This window comes from Delphinus delphis, chromosome 10, assembly GCF_949987515.2.
Source record: "Delphinus delphis chromosome 10, mDelDel1.2, whole genome shotgun sequence".
Lineage (NCBI taxonomy): Eukaryota > Metazoa > Chordata > Mammalia > Artiodactyla > Delphinidae > Delphinus > Delphinus delphis.
Genome location: NC_082692.2, coordinates 66,058,774 through 66,080,740, shown reverse-complemented (window position 1 = coordinate 66,080,740; position 21,967 = coordinate 66,058,774). Strand labels below are relative to the sequence as shown.

The 21,967-nt window shown below is 58.1% G+C and overlaps 1 protein-coding gene across 3 annotated transcripts; it reads right to left on the bottom strand.

The window, feature by feature from the left end:
- Positions 1–7,915: 7,915 nt before the first annotated feature.
- On the bottom strand, positions 7,916–21,721 carry SLC38A3 (solute carrier family 38 member 3). 3 transcript variants are annotated; one of them, XM_060022541.1, is made up of 17 exons: positions 21,647–21,701; positions 17,248–17,343; positions 14,178–14,332; positions 14,006–14,087; positions 13,717–13,832; positions 13,071–13,144; positions 12,896–12,988; positions 12,735–12,816; positions 11,558–11,640; positions 11,417–11,475; positions 11,083–11,247; positions 10,922–11,001; positions 10,549–10,649; positions 10,196–10,320; positions 9,955–10,099; positions 8,911–9,014; positions 7,916–8,822 (listed from the first exon to the last, which is right to left on the bottom strand). In XM_060022541.1, the coding sequence occupies exons 3-17, from the start codon at positions 14,276–14,278 to the stop codon at positions 8,718–8,720; spliced, it is 1,515 nt and encodes a 504-aa protein (XP_059878524.1). In that variant the 5' UTR covers positions 14,279–14,332; positions 17,248–17,343; positions 21,647–21,701; the 3' UTR covers positions 7,916–8,717. The 3 variants fall into 3 exon arrangements, with proteins under 3 accessions (XP_059878524.1, XP_059878525.1, XP_059878526.1); XM_060022542.1 differs by lacking the exon at positions 17,248–17,343 and having other exon boundaries at positions 21,647–21,721; XM_060022543.1 differs by lacking the exons at positions 17,248–17,343; positions 21,647–21,701 and adding an exon at positions 17,100–17,232.
- Positions 21,722–21,967: the final 246 nt, after the last annotated feature.

Genomic DNA, 21,967 nt, shown 5'->3' with positions numbered 1-21,967 from the left:
TCTGAGAGGAGTCCTTTCAACTACTGTTTGCTGTGAAACTACTGTGTGCCATTGTGCCGAGAACCTTAGGGTGAGGAAGGGAGCTGGGACCCTGCGCTTCAGGAGCACACCAAACACGTAAACAGGGAAATGAACTCCACTGTTTTGGAATAACTCAACAGGGTGACACGAGAGCCACTGGGAGGTGTATGCAGGAGGAACAGTCCAGGGGCTTCCCTGGTGGTGCAGTAGTTAAGAATCCGCCTGCCAATGCAGGGAACATGGGTTCGAGCCCTGGTCCGGGAAGATCCCACATGCCGTGGAGCAACTACACCCGTGCGCCACAACTACTGAGCCTGTGCTCTAGAGCCCGTGAGCCACGGCTACTGAGCCCGCGCACCTAGAGCCCGTGCTCTGCAACAAGAGAAGCCACTGCAATGGGAAGCTCATGCACCGCAACAAAGAGCAGCCCCCGCTCACCGCAACTAGAGAAAGCCCGCGCGCAGCAACAAGAACCCAACGCAGCCAAAAATAAATAAATAAATATTTTTTAAAAAAGGGGGGCTTCCCTGGTGGCGCAGTGGTTAAGAGTCCGCCTGCCGATGCAGGGGACACGGGTTCGTGCCCTGGTCTGGGAAGATCCCACATGTCACAGAGCGGCTAGGCCCATGAGCCATGGCCGCTGAGCCTGCGCGTCCGGAGCCTGTGCTCCGCAACGGGAGAGGCCACAACGGTGAGAGGCCCACGTAACGCAAAAAAAAAAAAAAAAAAAAGGAGGAACAGTCCAAGAAGGGGAACTCTGAATGATGAGAAGGGACCAACCATGTGACAAGCCAAGAGAAGAAAGCGATAGGCAGAGGCGACAGCAAGTGCAAAGGCCTTGGGGCGGGAAGGGCCTGAGTGTTCTTGGAACAGAAAGGCCAGCCTGGCCAGAACAGCCAGAGCAAGAGGGACTGTGGTGTGAGGGAGGCCAGCCATGAGGCATCAGTGAGGCACAGGGAAGGCAGGGGGCTCCCAAGTGCCCAAGAGATGCTGAGGTAGGAGTTCATATGAGCCTGCAGTGGACAACAGCATCTCCAAGCCAGTGACCCATGTCTGGCCCTGAAAATCCAACTGATCCTGGCACTCAGGGTGCTGCTGATATGACTGCGGGAGAACTGCCCAGTGACTTAGCAGGGGACCCAGGGAGCCTTCAAGGCTTTGGGTCCATGACTGAGCTGAGCCCCCCTCCATGTCCTTGAAAAGCTCTTGTCCAACTTGCTACTGTGTCTGTTACCTATGCAGCCTCTAAAGGCCCCCTCCCCTGGGTAACCCAGTATCCTTGGAGGGCCTGGGAAATGATAATCAGCCCTATCCCCGGGAGCCACTCCTCTGCTCACCCTGTTGCCTAGCCTTCCCTGCCGTGCTGTCCAAAGGCTGGGGCTGGTAGCTTCTGCAACTCATTGGGGCCTTCATTAGCACTGCTTCCTGGAATTTAATTTAATGAAGGAGCAAAAACAGCCCTAATGAAGGTAATCCAACAGGAAGCAGCCCATGAGATGCCTCCAAGGCCCAGCCACCAGGGCTCAGGAGCTTCCTGTAGATGGTGACCAGGAGCAGAGGGGGAAGAGAAAGGGGACCTGTTCTGGGAGAGATGCTGGTCACTGAGCCCTGGAAGCATGGAACATAGCTCTGCAGTACTGCAGGGAACAAATGCTGCCACTGAAGCCAACTAGACAGATTTAGAAGAATAAGCCTGGTTGGGGATGGCTTCAGGCTGCTGGAGAAAAGCTTTTGAGACGCCCTGGGCCAGTACCATCTATCACAGCACAGGCCCAGCTGTGGGCCAGCACCAGTGGGTAGTCAGGAGGGGCCAGATCATCAGGGCCAAGGGCAGGGAAGAGTTTAAATTTTATTCCAAATGTGATGGAAACAATTGGAGGGTTTGGGGGAATTCCCTGGCAGTCCAGTGGTTAGGACTTGGAACTTTCACTGCTGGGGCCCAGGTTCAATCCCTGGTCAGGGAACTAAGATTCCACAAGCTGTGCAGCCTTTAAAAAAAAAAAAATTGGAGGGTTTTTAAGGGCAGGTGACATGATCTACTATTTTAAAGTTCCCTCTGACTGCTATGGAGAGTGTGGCCCCTGTGGACAAGAGAAAAGGCAGGGAAGGAGGCACGGGGTGACCACCATGTGGTGCAGGAGATGAGGGTGATGGAGTGACACCTATGGGGACAGGGCTGTCCCACATCCTCTAGGAGAGGCTAGCTAGAGACATGTGGGAGGCAGGGCATAAATAACTGGACTGAGCTAGTTTCCTTCCAGCAGGTTTGGGCTGACTAGTCCCCTTTCAGCCTTCTCCACAGGCCTGGCCTCTTCTCCAAATAGACATGGCTCAAACATTTAAAGAAAATCTGTTTAAAGGGTTCCCCAGGCCCCTATAGTCGTCTCCCCAGCTCTGTGCACCTCTCTACTCCGCTGCTGGAGTTCCCTTCCCATTTCTCCATCGCTGGGAAGCCTTCCTTGCCCTGCACCCAGGTCTCGGGCACCGCCAAGACTTCCCAGGAGCTCCAGGACTGTATTTCACAAGGGAAAATGCCGGAGGCTCAGATGTGGGGTGAGCCTCAAAGATCAGAGCCTGTCCCTCAGCTTTCGGCCTCCTGCCACCCTGTTCCCACCCCTGCCCTAGTACCCCTTAACACTGCCTGCCCTCGGCCCACCGCAGCCCCCTCGCACCCTCCCCGCTCCCTATTCGTGACCTCCCTCCCCAAGTTTACCTCCCCCGCCTCGGGGCCAAGCTGAAACCGGAAGCGGCATCTGAGTGCGCCGCCCCGCCTCTTCCGGGGCTTCTCTAGGCGGGAGCGCGGGGTTTGGGTGGTGCTAGAGGCAGGGCACGGCTTCGCGGGGCAGCGGCGCCTCCTAGCGGGTCTTTGGCGCAACGCCGGAGCCGAGGCGGGCCTAGCGCCCGCACCTCCCCGCAGTCCTCTCCTCTCCTCCCGACTGCCGCTCGCCATTACCCCCACCAGGCCTGCCTTCCCGTTTCGTTCTGCCTCCAGCCCTGGCCCCCGCCTCCGCCGATCTGCCCACTCGGTGGCCAGAGAGGCCCTCCCTCCATAGGGCAGTAGCCGTTCGGTGTCCTCTGGCTCAGAGCCGTCCGTGGCGCCCCATGGCCCTTGCCCTGCTCTGACCCCATCCCTCCTGGCCTTCCTCCAGCCTTAGCCGCCCTCTCGGCCCATCCTCAGAACGTGCCATGACACATGCCTTCCTGCTTCTTCTGGTCCTGGCATCTTCGCCGCCTCCGTTCCAGTATGTTTTCTAGCCTCCACCCCGCAAATTCACAGCGGAGATTAAACGCTGATTTGGTTGACTATCCCGGTGGGCACTTCCCCTGCTTCCTGAAGCTGGGGTGGCTCAGTGCCCATAGCCTGCGCTGAGCCTGGGGCCGCGTGCCGGTGCGATTTGGGGGCTCTGGGTGCCTTGCTGAGCTTGACCCCAGAGTAGATGTGGGCAGCGTAAGGAGAGGAGCTGGGCGATGCTTGGTGGGGCTCCCAGAACGCTTGGTCAAGGGTGGGGCTGGGACTCGGCCCCTTCCTCCGCACCAGGAACCCCTCCAAGGTCAGGCAGCTCATGGGGGGCCCAGACCTGGCTCCCTGAGGACCCGGCCAAGTGTGGGACTGGCAGTTCCTCACCCTCCCGCCCCGCCCCGCCCGGAGCCTTCCTGCCTGCCCTCTTCCCATGCGCCAGCCAGGACGCCTTCCTGGACAGCCTTGGAGCCTCAGAGCTCCGCTTCACAGCCATAGCTGACCATCCCCACCACCAGGTCCTGTAACGTGTTGGGTGGGTCACTGCGCCGCCCAGACTCTGGCCGTTGACCGCCAGGGGGCAGCAGAGGCCGCCTCCTATGGATCTTCTGGGGCGGGGGTGGGGGTGGGGTGTGCGGGTTAAGTCTAATCCTGTCCAGGTCCCGCTGTGCGTGGCAGGGCAGGTTTGCAGCCTTGTATGGTTTTGAAAGCAGTTTTGTTCTTTCCGATTTTTCCCAGGGCTACTTTTTCTTCCTAAGTAGCTTGCAGTCTATTATTACTGTTCCACGTCATTTGAAAGTTAGTTGCTGGATGACTTTAAACTGAGGTCAAGGCAGAGATCTGAAAGTGTCTTCTGGGTCCCTGCATATGCTCTTTGATGTCCCTGGCTTCATCGTGGACCCGTGATGTTCCTAGCTACCAGCAATTGGCCTGGCCAGGCCAGGCTGTGGCCACCCTGCGTGTTCCCTGATACGACTGCCCAACCTCCGCGTACTGTCTTCCAGCTCAGTACTTCCAGGGCTCTGGCCCAGAAGTCCTTCACCTGCCTCCAGCCCACCACGCTGCCAGCTTCTTCAAATCTCTTACCCTCAATAGCTGCTTCTTCCCAGTCTTCCATAAATGCCTCTGTTGGCCCTGCTCCTCTCACTTCACACAAATTTTCTACACTTTATCTTTTCTTTTCTACCTCTCTTTCCTCTATCCTCTCCAGGCAGGCTTGCCCCTCCCTCCACAAAAAAAGCCCCGGTCAGGGTCCTTAGTGACCTACACGTTGCTGGACCCAGTGGTCTGTGCTCCACCCTCACCTCCTTGAGCAGCTGATGCTCGTCTGGTTCCCAGGAGCCCACATTCTCCTGGGTTTCCTCCTACCTCCTGGCTGCTCCCTCCAGCTGTTTTGCTGGTTCCACCTCATCTCTCCTACCTCCTAACAGAGGAATATTCCAGGGCTCAGTCCCTACTGCTGCCCTCCTCCTTCCAAACCCATCTGCCCCCATCACATCCAGGAGCCTGGCTTTAAGTACCAATCCACACTTTTTCTCTCCCAGATCCAAAGCTCCAGCACTGGTCACTCTACTGAACTTGAGTCACACACCTAGCAGCAAACATGGCATTTCCACTTTGATGTCCAGTCAGTGTTTTAAACTTTTCATGGGCAAAATTGATCTCCCTCCCAAGCCTACTCCTCCCCCCGCCTCCCTCGGCAGATACAGTGGCAAGTTGGAGTCACTCTGGACTTGTCTCTGCCCTTCCCCTCATACGTACCCAAGCCATCAGGGAATCCTTCAGGATATGCCCAACGTCTCACCCCAACTCTGCCACTACCTGGGCTGAGACACCTGATATGTCTGTCTGGAACAACTGTAGTAGCCCTTGCGTCAGTGTCACCCTTGGCTCCCCATCTCCCACCCCAGAGTCTAGTCTCAATGCAGCAGCCAGAATAATCCATTTAAAACCTAGAGTTGCTACTGAGTCAGATCCTGCCCCCTCCTCTGTTCAGGACCTGGCATTGACTCTTGCCTTTTCCACAGAAAAATCCAAAGTCCTATGGTGGCTGGCATGGTCCCACAACATCCCCTCATTAGCCCCCAATCGCCCCTTCTACCCTCTCCCACCTCTCTCAGCATCAGCCTCGATGGCTTCCTGGCTGCTCCTCTCCCAAGCCGGCACATTCTGCCTCAGGGCTTTGCACTGGCTGATCCCTCTGGCTGGAATGTTCCCTGCAGACATCTGCATGGCTTCCTCCCTCTCCAAGTTCTGATCAAACATCCCTTCCTCAGTGAGGCCCACCCTGACCCACCTCCCAACCCTTGTTCTTTTTAAATTTTATTTGGTTGCACCACGTGGCATGTGGGATCTTAGTTCCCCGACCAGGGATCAAACTCGTGTCCCCTGCATTGGGAGCGCGGAGTCTTAACCACTGAACCGCCAGGGAAGCCAGCCCCTAACCCTTATTCTTCATTGCCCTTTACTCCCTATACTACTGATCATCTGCTAACAAATGATATAACTTACTGATTATGTCTCATGTTTCTGGTCTGAATCCAATCCCCCACCTATAAGTCCAAGGAAGGCAGGGCTCTTCACTTTGTTCATTGCTGTACATACAGGTGCTAGAAGAGCACCCGGCACATAGGAAATCTTAATAAATACTTGTCAAATGAATGAACAATGAATTCCTTTTCAGTTGATAGGCGAATGTGTGCATGTGCACACAGGTGAGAAGGGTGCAGGCAGGGGCAGCTGCTGGTCAGGGAGACCAAGGCCTATGCTTTGGCCCTTTTTCCTGGTCTGTATTGTCTTATTTTTCTGTTACAAGCAGTCATAGGAAAAGTGGTGAAAAGAAATATTGACGACCTCTGTGCTGCTCTAATTTTGGGGTTTTTTTTTTTTTGGCTGCACCACACAGCTTGTGGGATCTTAGTTCCCCGACCAGGAATTGAACCCAGGCCCTCAACAGTGAGAGCACAGAGTCCTAACAACTGGACCGCCTGGGAATTCCTGCTCTAATTTGTTAACATTTCAGATTAAAAACATTTTTTTCAGAGCAAATTTTAAAAAGCAAACCAGAAGAAAAAAAGACCTGGGAAATTCTTCAAAACATACAAAAATGCTTAGTGATGACCAAGGGCCTGCAGACGCATCCTCGTGGAGGCGGAATGGCTGGAACTTGACAGAGATACTCATTCTCAAACAGTCTTGTGGACACTTGACTTTTCGATATAGAGTAGTGGCCACATTGCCTGCCCCCTTGCCCCTGGAGCCTGCTGCCCAGCAATCAGTCTGGAGGAGAACTTGCTTGGAGATGGCCTCCAGGGGCCAGGGTCCTTCCTCCACCCCAGCTGTGTATATGTGGGTGAGTGTGTAAGTGTGTGGCAGCGGGGAGGGGTGGGTGGAGCGACTTTCAGCTCATCCCCCTTGTCTGAGAGGCCTGAAGCCAGGCTTGGGGTCTTAAGAGATTCCAGGCAGTCCTGCTGCTGCTCTGACCTGCAGCCTTCTTTGGATGGAGGGAGGTTGAGAAAAGATCCCCGGGGTCTGTCAGCAGGATGGACCCTGCCCTTTATTGCCTCCTGCTCCACAGGAGCCAAGGGTCTCAGGCAGGGCCATGGCCTCACCTCACGAGGAAGACGCCAGAGACCCCCAGAGGGCAGCCTTGCATGCCAGGGGCACTCTGGGCTGCGGCCACCTCTAGGCCAGTGTCCAGCTCTTTTCTGGGGCCACGGGGCTCCTGAGTGAGTCCCCAGGCTGGAGTCAGGCGCCTGGGGCTGTTGAGAACCAGACTCAGGAAGCCCCCCTCTGATCAGCTGGCACTGCCATGGGCCTAGCAGCCACCAGCTTGAGGAAGTTCTTTCTTCAGGGGTTTCTCAAGCCGGCAGCTGCCTTGCCAGTTCAAACTGGATTTTTCCTGCTGCCCTTTCCCTGGCCGCCTAGCCGGGTGCAGGGTCTCTCCTAATGAGGGTTTGATGCCAAGGCCTGGGCAGCTCCGTCCTGCTGGGTCCCAGCTGATTCAGGCCTGCCTCAGGCAATGGGCAGCTTCCCAGTCCCACCCGGGCCAGGCCACCTGGGGCTGCCCTGCATCCTTGCGGTTCTTGCCCTGCCTTGGACTCCCCCACTCAAGACTCAGGCCTCACATACAGGCAATCACTAACCCACCTTTATTCGTAGTAGGTTTTACTATTAATAAAAGATTAGCCTGACAGGGCACAGGACCCCTGGACTTTTGTCCCCAGATTTAAGGCATTGGCAGAGGGTTGACATGGCAGCTAGGGAGGGCAGGGGGCCCTTCTGCAGGGCTTCTGCAGGGCTCAGCCGCCCCCAGCTCAGACCCTCCCTGGAAGCTGCTGGGGATGCACCTCACGTTGCCTCCTTCCGGAGGCCTCTCTCTGTCCCATTTCCTGGGGCCTCATTAATTCCTCCCCACCTCACCCCGTGAGAAAGCAGGTCTGTGCTGAGCCTGGCCGAGGCCCAGAGCTGGGTCTCAGCACACCACTGGCTGGTTTGGGAGGCAGGGTCGGGGTGGAGTAGGGGACTCACCCTGTCCCCACCCTTATCCCAGGGAAAAAGGCAGGGCAGGCTTCCATCACCATCCATGTCCCGGCTCCCACACCACTTTCCAGGAACCCAGGGACCATGGAGATCAAGAATATAAAGCACAGCTGGTCTTATGTATAATATTTATAAAAGGGGGCTGCCAGCCTCTCCATCCCTGCCTCAGATTGGCCCTTGGGGTCTCTGGCTCCCAGGGGCAGACACGTTCTGGGCCTCAGCTTCTTTCTTCTCCCAGCAGTGGAATGTGAGCTATGGCCTGGGCTTGGGGTGGGGGGAGTCCCAGCCTCCCCAGGACTGGTGAAAGACCAGGAAAGGGGCCCCTTGGGGTGTCCACACCAGCCTCACCCTCAAGCATAGGGTGAGGGGGTTCTGCTCCCGGTGGAGGGGATGGGAAAGAGGACCAGGTTATCCAAGGGCCTGAGCCCACGAAAGGGGCCTAGGTGACAGAAGGAGGAAAGGCAAGCAGGCTGAGGGAGATGAAGCCCCAGGGTGCAGACCATGGCCCAGGAGCAAGGTGGCGGGATGACTGCAGGCCTAATTCAGCTCTTTGTGCTCCTACAGGCTATGCGACCTTAGGGGGCAGCTGCTGGGTCTCAGTCTATGCACCTGTGCAAAGAGAATAAGGGGCTTGGGTGGGACCTGAGGCAGCAGGAAGGGAGCAGGGGTACAGCCCCACCTTGCTCCCAGCTCAGGAAGCTCCTGTAGGCCAGGAGCTCAGCAGGGTAGTGGCCCAAGGGCCTTGGTCCTGGCTCTAACAAAAACTTCGACAGAGAGGACATGGGGCAGGGCCAAATGCCATAGTGTTCACCACGTCTTTCTCTTCCCCCTCCAACTGGCCACTGGATGAGAGCAGGGGCTGAAGAGTCTGGGCAGGGGTAGGAGGACAAGTAGACAGAACAGGATGGGGGTCATCCTAGTGGCTTCCTCCATGCCGACTGGTCCCCGAGATCCAGTCAATAATGATGAAGCTCAAGCTCATGGTCATCAGCAAGAGGCCAAGGGCAGCAAAACAAAGGGCCTGTGGGGTCAGAAGTCAGGGTCAGGTCTGAGGTCAGGGCAGCCCCCTCATCCCCACACTAGCACACCAACCCCCAGGCCCTTCGCACCAGGATTTTGGGGGTAGATCTTGCAGGTTCCTTCTCTGTGGGCATGATGCGAAAGTAGAAGATGGCAGGGAAGATGAAGATGAGGCATGGGGCAGATGTGGCACCTGCAAAGAATAAGGCATGGCCACCACTGGCTCACGTCCACCTATTGGCTAAGGTTCAGGGTGGACCCTTTAATGAGATCAAACATTCCTTGATGAGGGAGTCTTGTCTCGAGACTCCACTCAAGAGCTCTGTCTGATTCTGGAGAGCCCATCAGCCCCTCCCCTTGTTCTCTGTCTACCAGGATAGAAGGCTAGTGCCTTTGGTGTCAGAAAACTCTGTCAGTGAATGAAGCTGGCAAAGAGAAGAGGTAGACCAAGAGACAGAGATGAAGTTTGAGGATACTGGGCCCCTGGGTATAGCTATTCCTGAAGGCTTTTCCATTAATTGAGCCAATACATTACTTTCTGTATAATTCATTTTGAGTCGGCTTTCAGACGTACAGAACCAAGAGTCCTGTCAGTGATATCAATGATACTCAGCCCCCAGGTCTGTGTGTTGGTCCTTGCAGAGCTGGGTTGCGGAGTCAGTCTCCTGAGTTGGGTCACCCCAAAGACGTCTCAGAATTGTTTGATCTTCCCACTCAGAGCCCCAACTGAGACAGTTGGACAGAACCCTAAACCTATAGTCCCATGATCCTGGGGCCCAGTCAAGGCTCTCCACTTAACAGCTATATGGCTCTCCCTTAATCACTCTAAACTTCCTCATATGTGAGGTGGGGACAAGAGCCAATGAGATCCTTAGTGAAGGCCCCTGGACCCTTGGGCTCCATTCCATCCTCCAGCACCCCCAGCAAGGGTAACTGACTCGGTGGCTCTGAGCCCTCAAAATGGATTAGGAGAGCCTTAAGAACAAATCTCAGATGGGACGCCAAGCTGTGCACATGGCCAGCAGCCATCACTTAAACGTAGGGTACGAGCTTAGGAATCTGTCAGCGTTTGCAGAAGGGAAGTTCTCTGGGGCAGTGCCCTGTCTCCATTCACAGCAGGGCCAGACCCTTACCGATGACCCCGAAGATGCCCAGGATGTTGGGGGCAAAGATGACCAGCAGGTTGATACAAGTGAGCAGGCCAACAGCAATGAGCACGTGCCGCAACCAGCTGAACTCGCGGTCCTGAAACAGCATCTGCTGGAGGGCGCGGCGCACCTGGGAAGCAGGGTGGGGAGAGTCATCAATCTGTCAGCCCCATCAGTCCCACCCCGCCAGTGGTCTGGCCACCTGGCCACTTGCACATTGGCTCACCGGAAACAGAACAATTGGCACTGTGAGTGTGACTGCCGTCAGCACGGCCACGCGCACACACAGGATCAGCACATCAAACGGGTCCACCTTGCTGTAGGTGTGCAGCAGCTCCGACTCCACCCTGTCTGTGGCAGGCAGGGAGGGTGGTCAGCAGGAGGTCCAGGGATGGGGTTGGGCTCTGAGCCTGGGTTGACCCTGACAATGAGGAGTGGCAACACACCTCCACAGCTGCAGGGCACAGTTAGGCATCACAGACCTAATGAACGCCTATAGTATGCAGGGTGCCATGGCCACTGGCCAGCCCCTTGCCCCCCAGCCTGGCCTCTGCCTCTGCCCCCACGGTCCAGCCATACCGTAGAAGGTGAGGTAGCCGAAGAGGGCGGCCAGGAAGTACATGACATACATGACGGCGATGGACAGGTTGGAGATGTGCTGCATCTTCCTCTTGGAGGGGCTATGGGGCAGCAGGGGAGGGGATTGGTGCCAAGCTGGGCCACATTGGGAAACCCCCATGTGTCCTGGGGTCTCTCTCTGGCACCACACCCTCACCATCTGGTAGCTGAGGGAGCCTCCTTCTTGCCCCCGGTCGCCCCTTGTGGCAGCCATGGAGACCTTGGATAAAATGACTTGGCTCCTGTCACTCTTTCCTCCCTTTAGGACCACATCCATTCTCCCCTGACCAACTCAAGGCAGCCCCCTCCCCCTCTCCCAGCCACAGATACCTACTCCTTGAGCTCTGTATAGATGGGCAGCACCTCAGGGTGGCAGACAAAGGCGAAAGCCATGATGGGGATCGTGTACGCCGTCTGGCAAAACAGGGATTCTGTGTCAGAACAGCCCCTGACACTCTCACCAGGCCCACTGCCCCCTCCCTGGTCTGTTGCAACCTGTGTGTTGAGGGTGAAGTAGCTCGGGGTGCAGAAGGCTGCGGCCTCCGTCTCAACCTGCAGCCCCGCCTCCTCCTTGATGACCTCCACGAGGCTGAAGTTGCCTGTCACGTTGGCTAAACTGGGGGACAGCGGGCAGGGCACGTGGAACTTTTTGTAGATGACCTAGGTGGGGGCAGGGAAGGATGAGGGTATCAGGGCCAGGCTAGGCTGCCTGTGGAGTCACTGTGAAGCCACATCTAGATCAGGACTGGAGGAGCTGCCTTCTGACCCAGGCTTCCCAGAAAGACCTGCCCCCCTCCCTCGACCAGCGTGGGGGGCGGGGGTCACTCACTGCAATTAGGAAGAACACCATGCAGCTGAGAGAGAAGCCACTGGAGTAGCCTAGGTAGCCTGTAAAGTTGGGGAGGGGGGTGGTGAGACCAAAGGTCCCCTCCCATGCATCCGTCTAAGGCCCTGGCCCTGCCACACTCACCAAGCTGCCGCATCAGTGCCAGAGGCAGAATGACGATGACAGAGACCAGGATCACCAGGTAGTTTCCATTCATGTACCAGTCCCTGCAGGGATGGGAGTGGGGAGCCGATATTAGAGTCCACTCAGCCTTGGGTGATGGGGCCGCCTGACCCCCAGCCGGGGTTACCCGTGGTGCCACTGAGTGATCTCTGAAGAATACTTGTCCACAGCTCTGAGCCTCCCTTTCCCCATCTGCAAAATGGGCCCACTCCCAACACTCTCCTGGACAAGGTGAGGACTAATACACTCAGCTCCTGCTTGGTAACCATTACAATTACAGTCACTGTGGTTGTTCTTCCTAGGACACACAGGTCTGGGTCCATCCTCCCCGTGGAGTGGCCCCAAGGGGCCCGAGGGGGTGGGTGGGATGAAAGGACCTGGGTCTGAGGCATTTTCCATGGGGGTCTCAGGGACTTGCCAACCACCTGAGCTCCTTGTGGTTCCCCCCAGCATCTGCATCCTGCATCATCCTGCCCCACGCCCTCAATGGACAGTGGACACAGGGAGCTAAAGGGATGAGGAATGAGACCTTCCTTCAAGGGCAAACCCAAAGGCCAACTCCTTGGGAAAGGCCCCCAGGGCCTGGCGGCAGAATCCTGGCTGTTTCCTTCCTCCCAGAGCTACTTGCAGCCATGCAGCCTTTCTGCTTGCCGGGGCTGTATTGTCAAGGGCAGGGCCTGGCTATCTTCTCTGCTCCTACCCACAGAACATGCTTATGCCATGAGAACTGGCTAAACTGATGATAGGCAACTGGGACACTGTAGGCTTAATTTCTTGGTTGGGGCGAGGTGGTGGGGAGGCTAACACCCAAGCCACGGTCAGAAATAGCAGGAGCTTAGAGCTAAGCCTGAGGTTCTCAGGTGCTCTGTGCTCACAGGCTGGGTCCACGGCTAGGCGGGCCGGCTTCCTCAGCCTCAGACTACCCCCTGCCCCACATGGCCCTCCTGGGAGTCTTCCCCAAGGTGCTTCATAAACAAGTGTGCACAGAATGGTAGCTCTGCCGGCAGCTCTCTGCGCCCCACCTCCACCCTGTCTTGTCTCTCCCACTAGCCCAGCCTGGGCTCTGCTAGTGGTGGACATAGAGGGTTAGACTAGGGCCTCCCACCCTCACCCAGCCCCACCCCACCCTGGGGCTCACGAGGTCCGCTCCTCCAGGTTCAGGAAGGTCTGTATGACAAGGGGCAGCTCGGACTTGATGATGTACAGGTAGCTGGACATGGCTGGGGGGAGAGAGGCAGGTCAGCCAAACCAGCCAACCTTCAGCCTGTCCACCGTCCATCACCTGCCCATCAGCCTCACCTCCGATGTTCTGCAGCGCAATGGCCAGGGCTGCCGCCAGCTTTCCTGGGGTCCCAAAGGCACGGTAGCCCAGCTGCTCATAGGCACGGATGCCTGTGGGGACAGGGAATCAGGACAGTCAGGAGTGCTCTCCCCAGCCCACTCCTCCCTGCTACAGGCCAGGTTTGGGGCTTACCCACGATCCCTGAGGACTTGAGTAGCAGGTGGATGGAGTAGCTGGAGAGCAAGGCGACGGCCGTCAACAGGAACCTGGGGAAGGTGGACGAAAAGAGGTCGCTGGGGCTCCTCTGGCAGGCAGGGGGCAATGAGCTCCGGGAGGCCTGGGTGTACGGGGTCTGTGACCCAGGTGTCTGGACCCCCAACATGTGTGGATGCAAACTCAGCAGGCCCCAGGGGTGGTGAACATCACCTGGGCTGACCCAGGGTGGCCATGACCCAGAAAGGACCCTCTGAGCACCACCTCCCCTTGAGATCTTGGAAGAAACATGTTTTTCATTTAGGCTGCAGGGCAGAGCTCTGAGGTAAGGACACGTGTACCCACAGAAGGCCTGGCCATGGGGTTTATCCATCATGTGTAAATGTGGTAGGACAGACTCAGTCCTGTTAGGCTGGCCCCGTGTTGTCATCTCAGCGGGTTTACTGGGAAATGAGGTATATTTGTCTGGCCACGGCTGTTTTTTTCAGCTGTGGTTTGGGTTGAGTGTAAGTGCCCACCCACTGCAGCCTGGGTCTTGTGACAGGAAACTGGCAGGTCCTGGGAGGTCAGGATCGGTGGCCTGTTTAGGGCTCCTATCTTTAGAAGGTTCGCTGAGGGCACTCACAGGAAAAGGATGATGCCCGTATTGGCCATGGCGTAGGCGAGCCCCAGGATACCACTGCCCATGATGGCGTTACTGAGGTTGAACACTGACATCCCGAATGATGTCTTCCCCTCGAACTGCAGGCACCAGAGTGAGACGGGAGGGGTGGGATGAGTTAGCAAGTTGTGGAGGGTAAATCAGCATTCCCTCACACCATCCCTTGGCCTCCCATCGCTGCCCCATAGCACCTCATTACTGCCCTCAAGCTCCCAGGGGTGCCCCCGAGCCCCTGATGGCCACCCCTGCTCACATCAGTGAAGTGTGGCTCCTTGCTGGGACTTTTTGGTAGGAAGCCTTCACCCTCAACACAGATCCGTCCAGGGCCCTCGACCCTGCAGGCACAGACCAGCCAGGCAGCTCAGCTCCAGCCCCTTGCCCTGCACCCTGCCCTGCCCTAAGCCATGAATGAGTCCCTCGCTCACCTCTGGTTGCCAGCCATGGGGGTGGCGACAGGGAGTAGCCCCTCCAAGTGTTTGCCGTTGGGTACCAACTCTACCATCTCCGTCTGCAGAGGTGCCTCCATGGCTCAGGGACCACCACCAGGAACACTGGCTCTCACACTGACGCGGTCAGAAGTCTACAGAGCAGGCAGTCCCCCTGGTTATCCCCGCTCCTTGGGCTCACAGCCCAGACTCCCACAGGAAGTGTGCAGCTGTAGCACACCTCCCAGAAGTTCACTGAGGACATACATGTTCATGCAGCTCTGCCTGCTGCCACCCTGGAACCTGCCATTGAGGGGCAGAGCTCAGACACCTGAGTTCTCCAGGACATTCTGAGGCGACACCTCAGCCAGTACCTAGCACTCCCCTGCCACATATACATACCGACCCAGGCAAGCCCTTGGGGCCTCAGTTTCACCATCTGTGAAGTAAAGCTCAGTTGGATGACCTAAGTTCAGAGCCCAGTGGTGTCAGGACCCCAGGAGGCTGAGTCCCAGGCCACCAGACCCCACTCTGGGGATGGGTCCTGGACTGATTGCCCCTCCCTGATATTAATACTGGGAGACAGTTTCCTGTGCCCTGTGTGCCAGGGGCCTCCTAGCCAACCTAGAATGGCGCTGCCCGACGGCTGGAGGCCTCGGGAGAGGGCGAGGGCTGTGGGCCCTGTTCCCAGCCACCCGGCGGGCTTTGCTGGCAGCCAGAACAAAGGTCCCTCTGTGGGCTGAGAGCTGGCGCTGGGAACGGCAGGCGCAGAGGCTACCCCCCCGGAGCCAGGAGGCCTAAGGCGGTGCTGGGTGGCTGGACACCTGGACCCTGCCCGCTTGGCTGCAAAGGGCCCTCAGGGGCCTTCCAGGAAATGGGTGCCCTGGGGCCCAGTTCTTTGGGCCACACAGGCCTCACCCTCCACACAGCTCTGGCCTCAGGGCCATGTTCTCTTTCAAGCCTCTCCTCCCCTGCTGGGGAACCCCCCACCCTTAGGTACCCACACTTTGAGGAGACTCCCCACTTCCTGGAGCCCCAGGTCAGGAACTCAGAACCTTGGCCAGCTGTAGACGGGCCTGGACCACTGGATCAGTCTTCCCTTCCCTGCGCTCAGGGCATAGCTCTGCTGGACCCCAAAGGGATCAGCTCCCCTCCTCCCCAGGCCCAACTCTGCCCGCTGCCCAGACAACTCGCTAGCCCCTCGCCCATCACTGGCGCTGGGAGCCACCTAGCCCATGCCCAGAAGGTACCTGGGCATCGTGTCCCCAGGATCTATAAGGACATCCTGAAGGCCAGATGGGCCAGCAGGAGATTTGAGGCCAGAGTGGAGACCAGGGAGGGGGCAGCACTGCCAGGCAGGTGAGCCAGAGGCTAGTCTTGATGTCATGGCACCCCCTCCACTTGGGAACCCTGAATCCTGCCCCAAATCCCCCATCCCCACTCCAGATCCTGAGGGTCTCAGGTCTGCTCCTGAAGCTGGAGCACCAGGGGTCTCAAACTCAGCATTCAGGGCTAGGGTGGGTAGGGGAGGCTAGGCTCAGGACTCGGGCCTCAGGCCACAGGCCCTGGTGTTCTGGAGGCAGCAGCCACACAGAACTGACCAGAGGACCTCCCTGCAATGGCCCCAGGCAGCCCCAAGCCAGAGTTCAGATCCTAGGTACCTCAGTCCTGAGTACCCCATACCTGGCACCCTTGGACCCCTCAACCTACCTCTCCTTCCTCTGATGCTGGCATCTGAACCCTTCTCTCCTCCAGCCTGTCCACATAGGATCATGACAATTTGAGCATCTCTTCTAACGCCCTCTTCCCCTGGACCAGAGTCCCTAAGGTAAGCCTGTCTTCTTCATGCCCCTGCCCTGAGCCTCACCAACAGCACCCCTCCAAGGATACCAGCACCTGGTCTCCAGAGTCACTCCAGAGTGCCCCCTGGCTCTCAGCTGGGGTTGCCCTTGCCTGGCCTTCCGCCCGGGGCAGGCTTGGACAGGCCCTCCGAGTGTGCTGAGTCAGCAGCCTGGACAAAGCACTCTTCTCTGCCTTAATATTCCCTAGTAGCCAGGCAATGCCTCCAGGGAGACCACAGCCCATGGCATGGTCATGGCCAAAGTGCCTGAGGCCCTGGCTCCAGGCTCCCCATCCCCTCAAGCAGGACCTGGGCCTAGACCTTCAGGTCCTGCCTATTACTCACGACCAGTCACTGCTGGGTCTCAGGCTGGCCTGAGATCCCAGAGAGGACATGGAATACCCCTCTTCAAGTGGCTTCCAGTCTGGAAGGGACAAAACCCACACAGACATCCCCCACCCTATGGCTCCTGCAGGGGAACCCCAGCACATAGTGTGGCTTTTAACCAAGCCACATAGTGCTGGGACTCAAAAAAGAAGAGAGAGGGGCATCAAGGAAGGCTTCCTGGAGGAGGAGGTGAGGGAGCCAGTTCTGAAATTCCAGCAGGAGCCCCCAGGATGTGGAAACAAGCAAAAGTATCTCAAGCAGAGTGCACAGCATGGGCAAAGGCCCTGAGGTATGGTATAAGGCAGGCTGTGAGGATAGAATGAAGGTTCCGTGGCTATAGACAAGCCTGAAAGGGCCTTGAAGTCAAGGTCAAGGAATCTGTACTTCAGTTAGGGCAAGGCTAAGGGCTGGGGGGCCAGGGTAGAGATTAGTACTGGCCTGACATGTGGACCTCCAGGCATTTCCTGAGGCTGGCAGCCCATTTTTGACAGTTCCTGTCTCTCAGGCCTGCCGCCTGCCAGGCTCCTTTGCATCGGGTATCGGAGTAGACTCAGGGGATAGCCCCTGCCTGAGGAAAGCTGCCAGCAGATTCTGACCAACTGTGGGAAAAGCCCAGAGTGGACACTCTGGATCTGAGGCCTGACCTGGCCCTGCCTCACCATGTGACCATGGACAAAGTATTCCCCACTCAGGACCTCAGTGTCTTCCTGTCTTCCGGGGGTTCTGTGAGGTTTGACCAAAGGTGGGGACAGAGTGAGAAGCCTCCCTGAGGACTTCGCCCCCAGAGCAGACCACAGGCTCCCAGAGAGGGGTCAGGCTCTTGGGTGGGGAGATCACTGCGACCTTGGGCAGATCATCAGAATGGCATCTGTCATGGGTGTAGCATCGGTTCAGGCAGTAAATCGATGGTCCAGGCCACTGCCCTGGGGCCTGTTTGCTCTGTGGAGAGATAAGGGGGGGGGGGTGCAGAAGCCATGGGGATAGCATAGCAGGTAATGCCCGCCCACGCAAACATCACAGGGTGAGAATTCGTCAGGCACACCTCCTCGACAGGCGTTGAGTTTGGCTAATTAAAGATTTCGAGATCCAGGAATCCAGGCCACCGTGGGGCCACTGCTTGTGTCAGCTGCTATGGGAAGCTCACCTCTCTGTCCCCACATCCAGGGCCTTGGAGCCACCAGGGCTCTGAGCCCGGCTTTCCTCCCCAGTGATCAGGGACGTGAGTGGGTCTGCAGTAGCAGGCTAACTACAGGGAGAAAGTCACACTGTCCTTCTTCCCTCGGTTCTGTAGCCACATGTGCTGGTGGAGGCACAGAGCTTGCTGCCATGGCCCCCAGGCTCCTTGTGCCTGGGCAGCCCTCACCTTAAGCTCAGATCTCAGGTGAGAGGCGGCTGGCCTGGCTTAAGGGTCCACTGTGGTCATCCCTGGGGGCCCACGGATGAGGGCTGCCCCCAGTTCTAGTTCACCAGTCCTTACTTACCACTCCCCTCATTAGCTGAGAGAAGGTGTCCCTGCCTAGAGCCCCTTTGCCCACCCGCTTCTCCAGGTTTCAGAAGGATAACACCCTCCTCGGACAAGCTATCAGTTAACAGGGAAACTGGATTCAACAGACACATCTGGATTGTATGTTCTCAAGGCAGAGCCACAGAGATTGGTGTGGAGCTGATTGCTGAGGTCAGGGGTCTAGGGACAGGGTGTGGTGTGGGCAGGTGTTCGGAACGCGGGACGATACTAAAACAAACCCCTTGCCCCTCCACCAGACCCACAACTCCAGATTTTGACCTCAGTAGATTCAATCTTCCATCCACTACTCCCCCATTGCCAACAACACCGAGTAAGTGGCTAGTGTGTGGCCAACATACGGCTGGTACTGAGCGGGTAGCATGCAGGAGGGGAAGGCAAATGGTGCAGAGCACTGATGTGTTGGCCACACCAGCCCCTCATCCCCTAGCTCTCTGGCCTGGTGCTTCTGTGTTCCGGGTATCCGGAAGTGTCTAGGAGGATCTGAGGGCCCCAGCTGGGGCCGGAAGATGGACTTTCCTGTGACAGGGTACATTTTCTAAACCTAACAGACGCTTAGCATTGGGCCTATCCCTAGACACCTAGGCCTCCCCTTCTGCCCACCCCTGGACCCTCCTTGCTCAGATTGCCCCCAGTGGAAGCTGCAGTCGGAACCTCTTGCCTCAAGACTGGGCCAGAGCCAGCAGCAGCCCCCCGCCCCCCACTGCCAGCCTGCTGAGAAGGACGTGCAGCCCGAGGCTCAGCTGAGGCAAAGGACAGGACATCACGTGCCTGTGGCCCCCCCAGGGGCAGGGGAGACCCCGAGCCAGCCAGCCCATCCTCCTCCCTGCTGACTCGGAATCCCCTGGAGGCGGCCAAATATTTGGACAGCCGGACTTCTGGCCCCAAAGAAAGCTGGAGCGGGGGCCTGGGGCAGCTCAGGACTCACTGGAGACCCCGATGGGGGGGCAGAAGGCAAGGTCAGCCCAGAGGAGAGGCGCCATCCAATGTCAGGAAGAAGCAGAGAGAGTCAGAGGGAGGGAAGAGAGAGACAGGGAGAGAAAACACACACACATGATATCTGTGTCCATGCATACTGATCCAGACCAAGAGACAGGCACGGGGAGATAAAAGAAATGCAGACGGATCTAGAGCGACACAAATAGAGAAGAATACACAGAGAGATGGGTGGATAGACATTCAGACAGGGAGACAGACAACCAGATAAGTGAGAGACAGATCGACAGAGATGGCCAACCATTTAGAGATAGCCAGATGGAGAAAGAGACAGAGAGACAGCAAGACAAGACAGAGCATCCCAGAAGGTGCAAGAAGTAGAGGGAGCCAGAGGCCCAGGTGAGGGGGCAGCAGGCCCAGTGGGCACTGCAGGGATGCCACAGCATTTCCAGGTTCCTACAAGGGCAGGTTATGCTCCCATTAGCCAGGTGCAGACATCCAGAGGGTGGGACTGAGCCCACTGGGGCCACAGGCCAGGCCCAGCTGGAAAGCTCAGAGCCCCCTAGTCCAGCACCCATGGTTTGTCTACCCACACAATAGGAAAGGTATACGGAGAGGACAGTCAGTTGAAGTGACCCCCATCCTCAGCAGCCATGCACGTGTGCAGACGTGCTGGCTGAGAGGCTGTGTACAGGACGTGGCCCGCAGAGCGGAAATTCAAATCCAAGCCACCCCAGGCCGCTGGCCGGAAAGCCCCTCCTGCCCAGCAGCTGGTCCTTCCCTTCGGTCCCCAGAAGCCCTGCCTGGTCCTCTAGAGCGCCCCCACCATGCATCTGTCTTATCCAAAGTCCAGCCCTCCATCCACCAGATTGAGTGTGCACAGGCACACAGTAGGTACTCAGTAAATATTAAATGAATGGAATGGGTTCAAGGTCTTTGGCAAGCCTCCACCCCATTTCACCTGCTCCAAGTGGCGCCTGGCTCCCCAGCCATGTCTGCACTGGAACATCCTCCTGCAGTGCCCCTATCCTATTATGGTATAGACTGCACATCCCGCCCCAGTTTTCTGTGCACACAGATGCCAAAACTGTACCTCTCTTGTAGCCAACCACTCCCCCAAAACATTTTCCCCCTCAGACTGAGTGCCTGCACCCTGCCCAGCCCAGACTTTCAGGGTGCACTCAGTTCGGCTCAAAAACCTTCCCTGCCCCCCACCCAGAGACCATGAAGCACCCAGCTTGTCCTGTTGCACCTCAGTTTCCCCACTCTTCCAGGGCTCTAAGGCTACTTGCTAGGGCAGCAGGCACTAGGACAGGAGCAACCAGCTCTCATGCTCTTGCCACCTGGAGCCTGGATGGGGGGGGGTGTTTGTGACATGGGCCCAAAGAACCAGTACAGAACAAAGGGTGGCTTGGGAAGCCAGTGAGGACAGTGGCTCTATGGGCCCAGGCAGAACGAAGTTCTGAGATGTACACCCCCACCCTCCCCAGAGACACAGCCCCCAGCCCTCAACCTCAAGGAGTCCGAGATTCTCATTACTGATCCCAGCATTCCAGCCCTTTTAGGGATGTGCCAGGCCTGGCCTCATCCACCCCTGATTTTTCCCACCTTTGGTGCTTCCTGCAGGAAGCCTTCCATGTTTGTGCAGAACCTCCCCCTCTCAAAATGGACCTGTCCTTGGATCTCTCCAGCTTGCTATGCTCCAGACTGAGAACCTCTGAGGCATTTGCTTCCTTTCCAGAAGGAAGTGAGCCCCCATGCCAGACTGTGTACTAGAGAGGAAGGGCCCCTTTCAGGTCCAGCACAGTGGCTGAAGGCAGTCATGGAAGGAAGGACAGGACTGGCAGGCTGAAAGAAGGATGGGCCTGGGTCGAGGTGGCTCCCACGGTGCAAGGACCTTTGACTTAGTCTCCCTCAGACCTGTCCCAAAGCCTACACCTGGGCTCAGGGCTCAGGTTACTGTGGGGGGGAAAGGATGGATTCCCACAGGCCCCGCCCCTGGCCTCCCCCTCCCCGGGTGTAAACAAACGCACGCACTCGCTGTGGCCAATCGAAGGGGCCAATCGGGTGGGGGCGGGCTCCTGCAAACCTAGTCCCGGTCCTTTCCCTCCGCCCCTGAACGCACTGTCAGCTCTAGGAGCTCAGACCGAGCCTCGCCCTCAATCCAGGGAGCCACGCTCGCCCTGTGCCCGCCGTGCCCGCTGGCCTGGCTGCAAATGGCACGGACCCTGGTACCAACATGTGCCACGCGGCCCCTCAGGCAGCCTGGCCCGGTCTGCCCTCAAGCCCCTGCCTAACGCAGCGGGATAAATATACCCTGACGCCCGGCGTGCCAGCGGGCCGATTTGCTTGTCAGGCGCCCGTCGGGGCAGCGCTCCAGGGCCTGCTCCCGGCCCTCTTAGGCCCCCCTCCGGGCCCTCTCGAGCTCGCGCCCTTGGACCGTGCCTCGGGAAACCCATCGCGTGCCACCCTAGCCCCCAACAAGGCGTCCTGTGACCCCAGCCCTGGATGCCGCCGACCTCCTGCTATCCCGCCCGGCCGTGCGAGAGGCCCCAAGACCACGAGGTGCTCCTCCCAGGACACTAGCTCAAGCTGGGAGCTGGCGGGTCCCCAGACCTGCGCCTGGAGCGCTCGGGGCTTTGGCTCCCCGGAGGCTGGGGCGCCTGCCCGGAGCCAGGGCGGGCGAGGGGACCTGCCCAGAGCCCAGCTCCGGACGCGAAAGCGGACAGTAGGGCTCCGCCCGCTCGGTGCCCCTGGACGGGGGGTCGGCGCCCCCAGCAGTACCTGGCCTCGCGGGTGAGGACGCGCGATGCTCCGCTCGGGCCGGTGCTGTCCGCTCTGCTCCCGGCTGAGCGCAGCGGCAGGGGATGAAGGGCGCTCGGCCCCGCCCCCGGCCCGCCCCTGGCCCGCCAATCCCCCGCGGCCAGCAGGAGGAGGGGCAGGTCTGCGGAGAGGCGGGGGCCCTCCACTGGCCTGGAGCAAAGGGGCAGCCCGAGCGCTAAGGAGCCTTAGGAGAGCAGCTGCTGCGGGAGGGGCTCAGTTGAATCTTGTTGGGGGAATGCTTTAGTCCAAAGCAGATTCTCTCTGAGGTCTCTGAGCGCCCCC

Excerpts from the sequence above, each read along its gene's own strand:
- SLC38A3 (XM_060022542.1), bottom strand. The coding sequence starts at position 14,278 with ATGGAGGCACCTCTGCAGACGGAGATGGTAGAGTTGGTACCCAACGGC. Across the intron at positions 12,989-13,070 it reads CAAGTCCTCAGGGATCGTGG|GCATCCGTGCCTATGAGCAG; the intron begins GTAAGCCCCAAA and ends CTGTCCCCACAG. Across the intron at positions 10,100-10,195 it reads TGCCAATTGTTCTGTTTCCG|GTGCGCCGCGCCCTCCAGCA; the intron begins GTGAGCCAATGT and ends CCTGCTTCCCAG.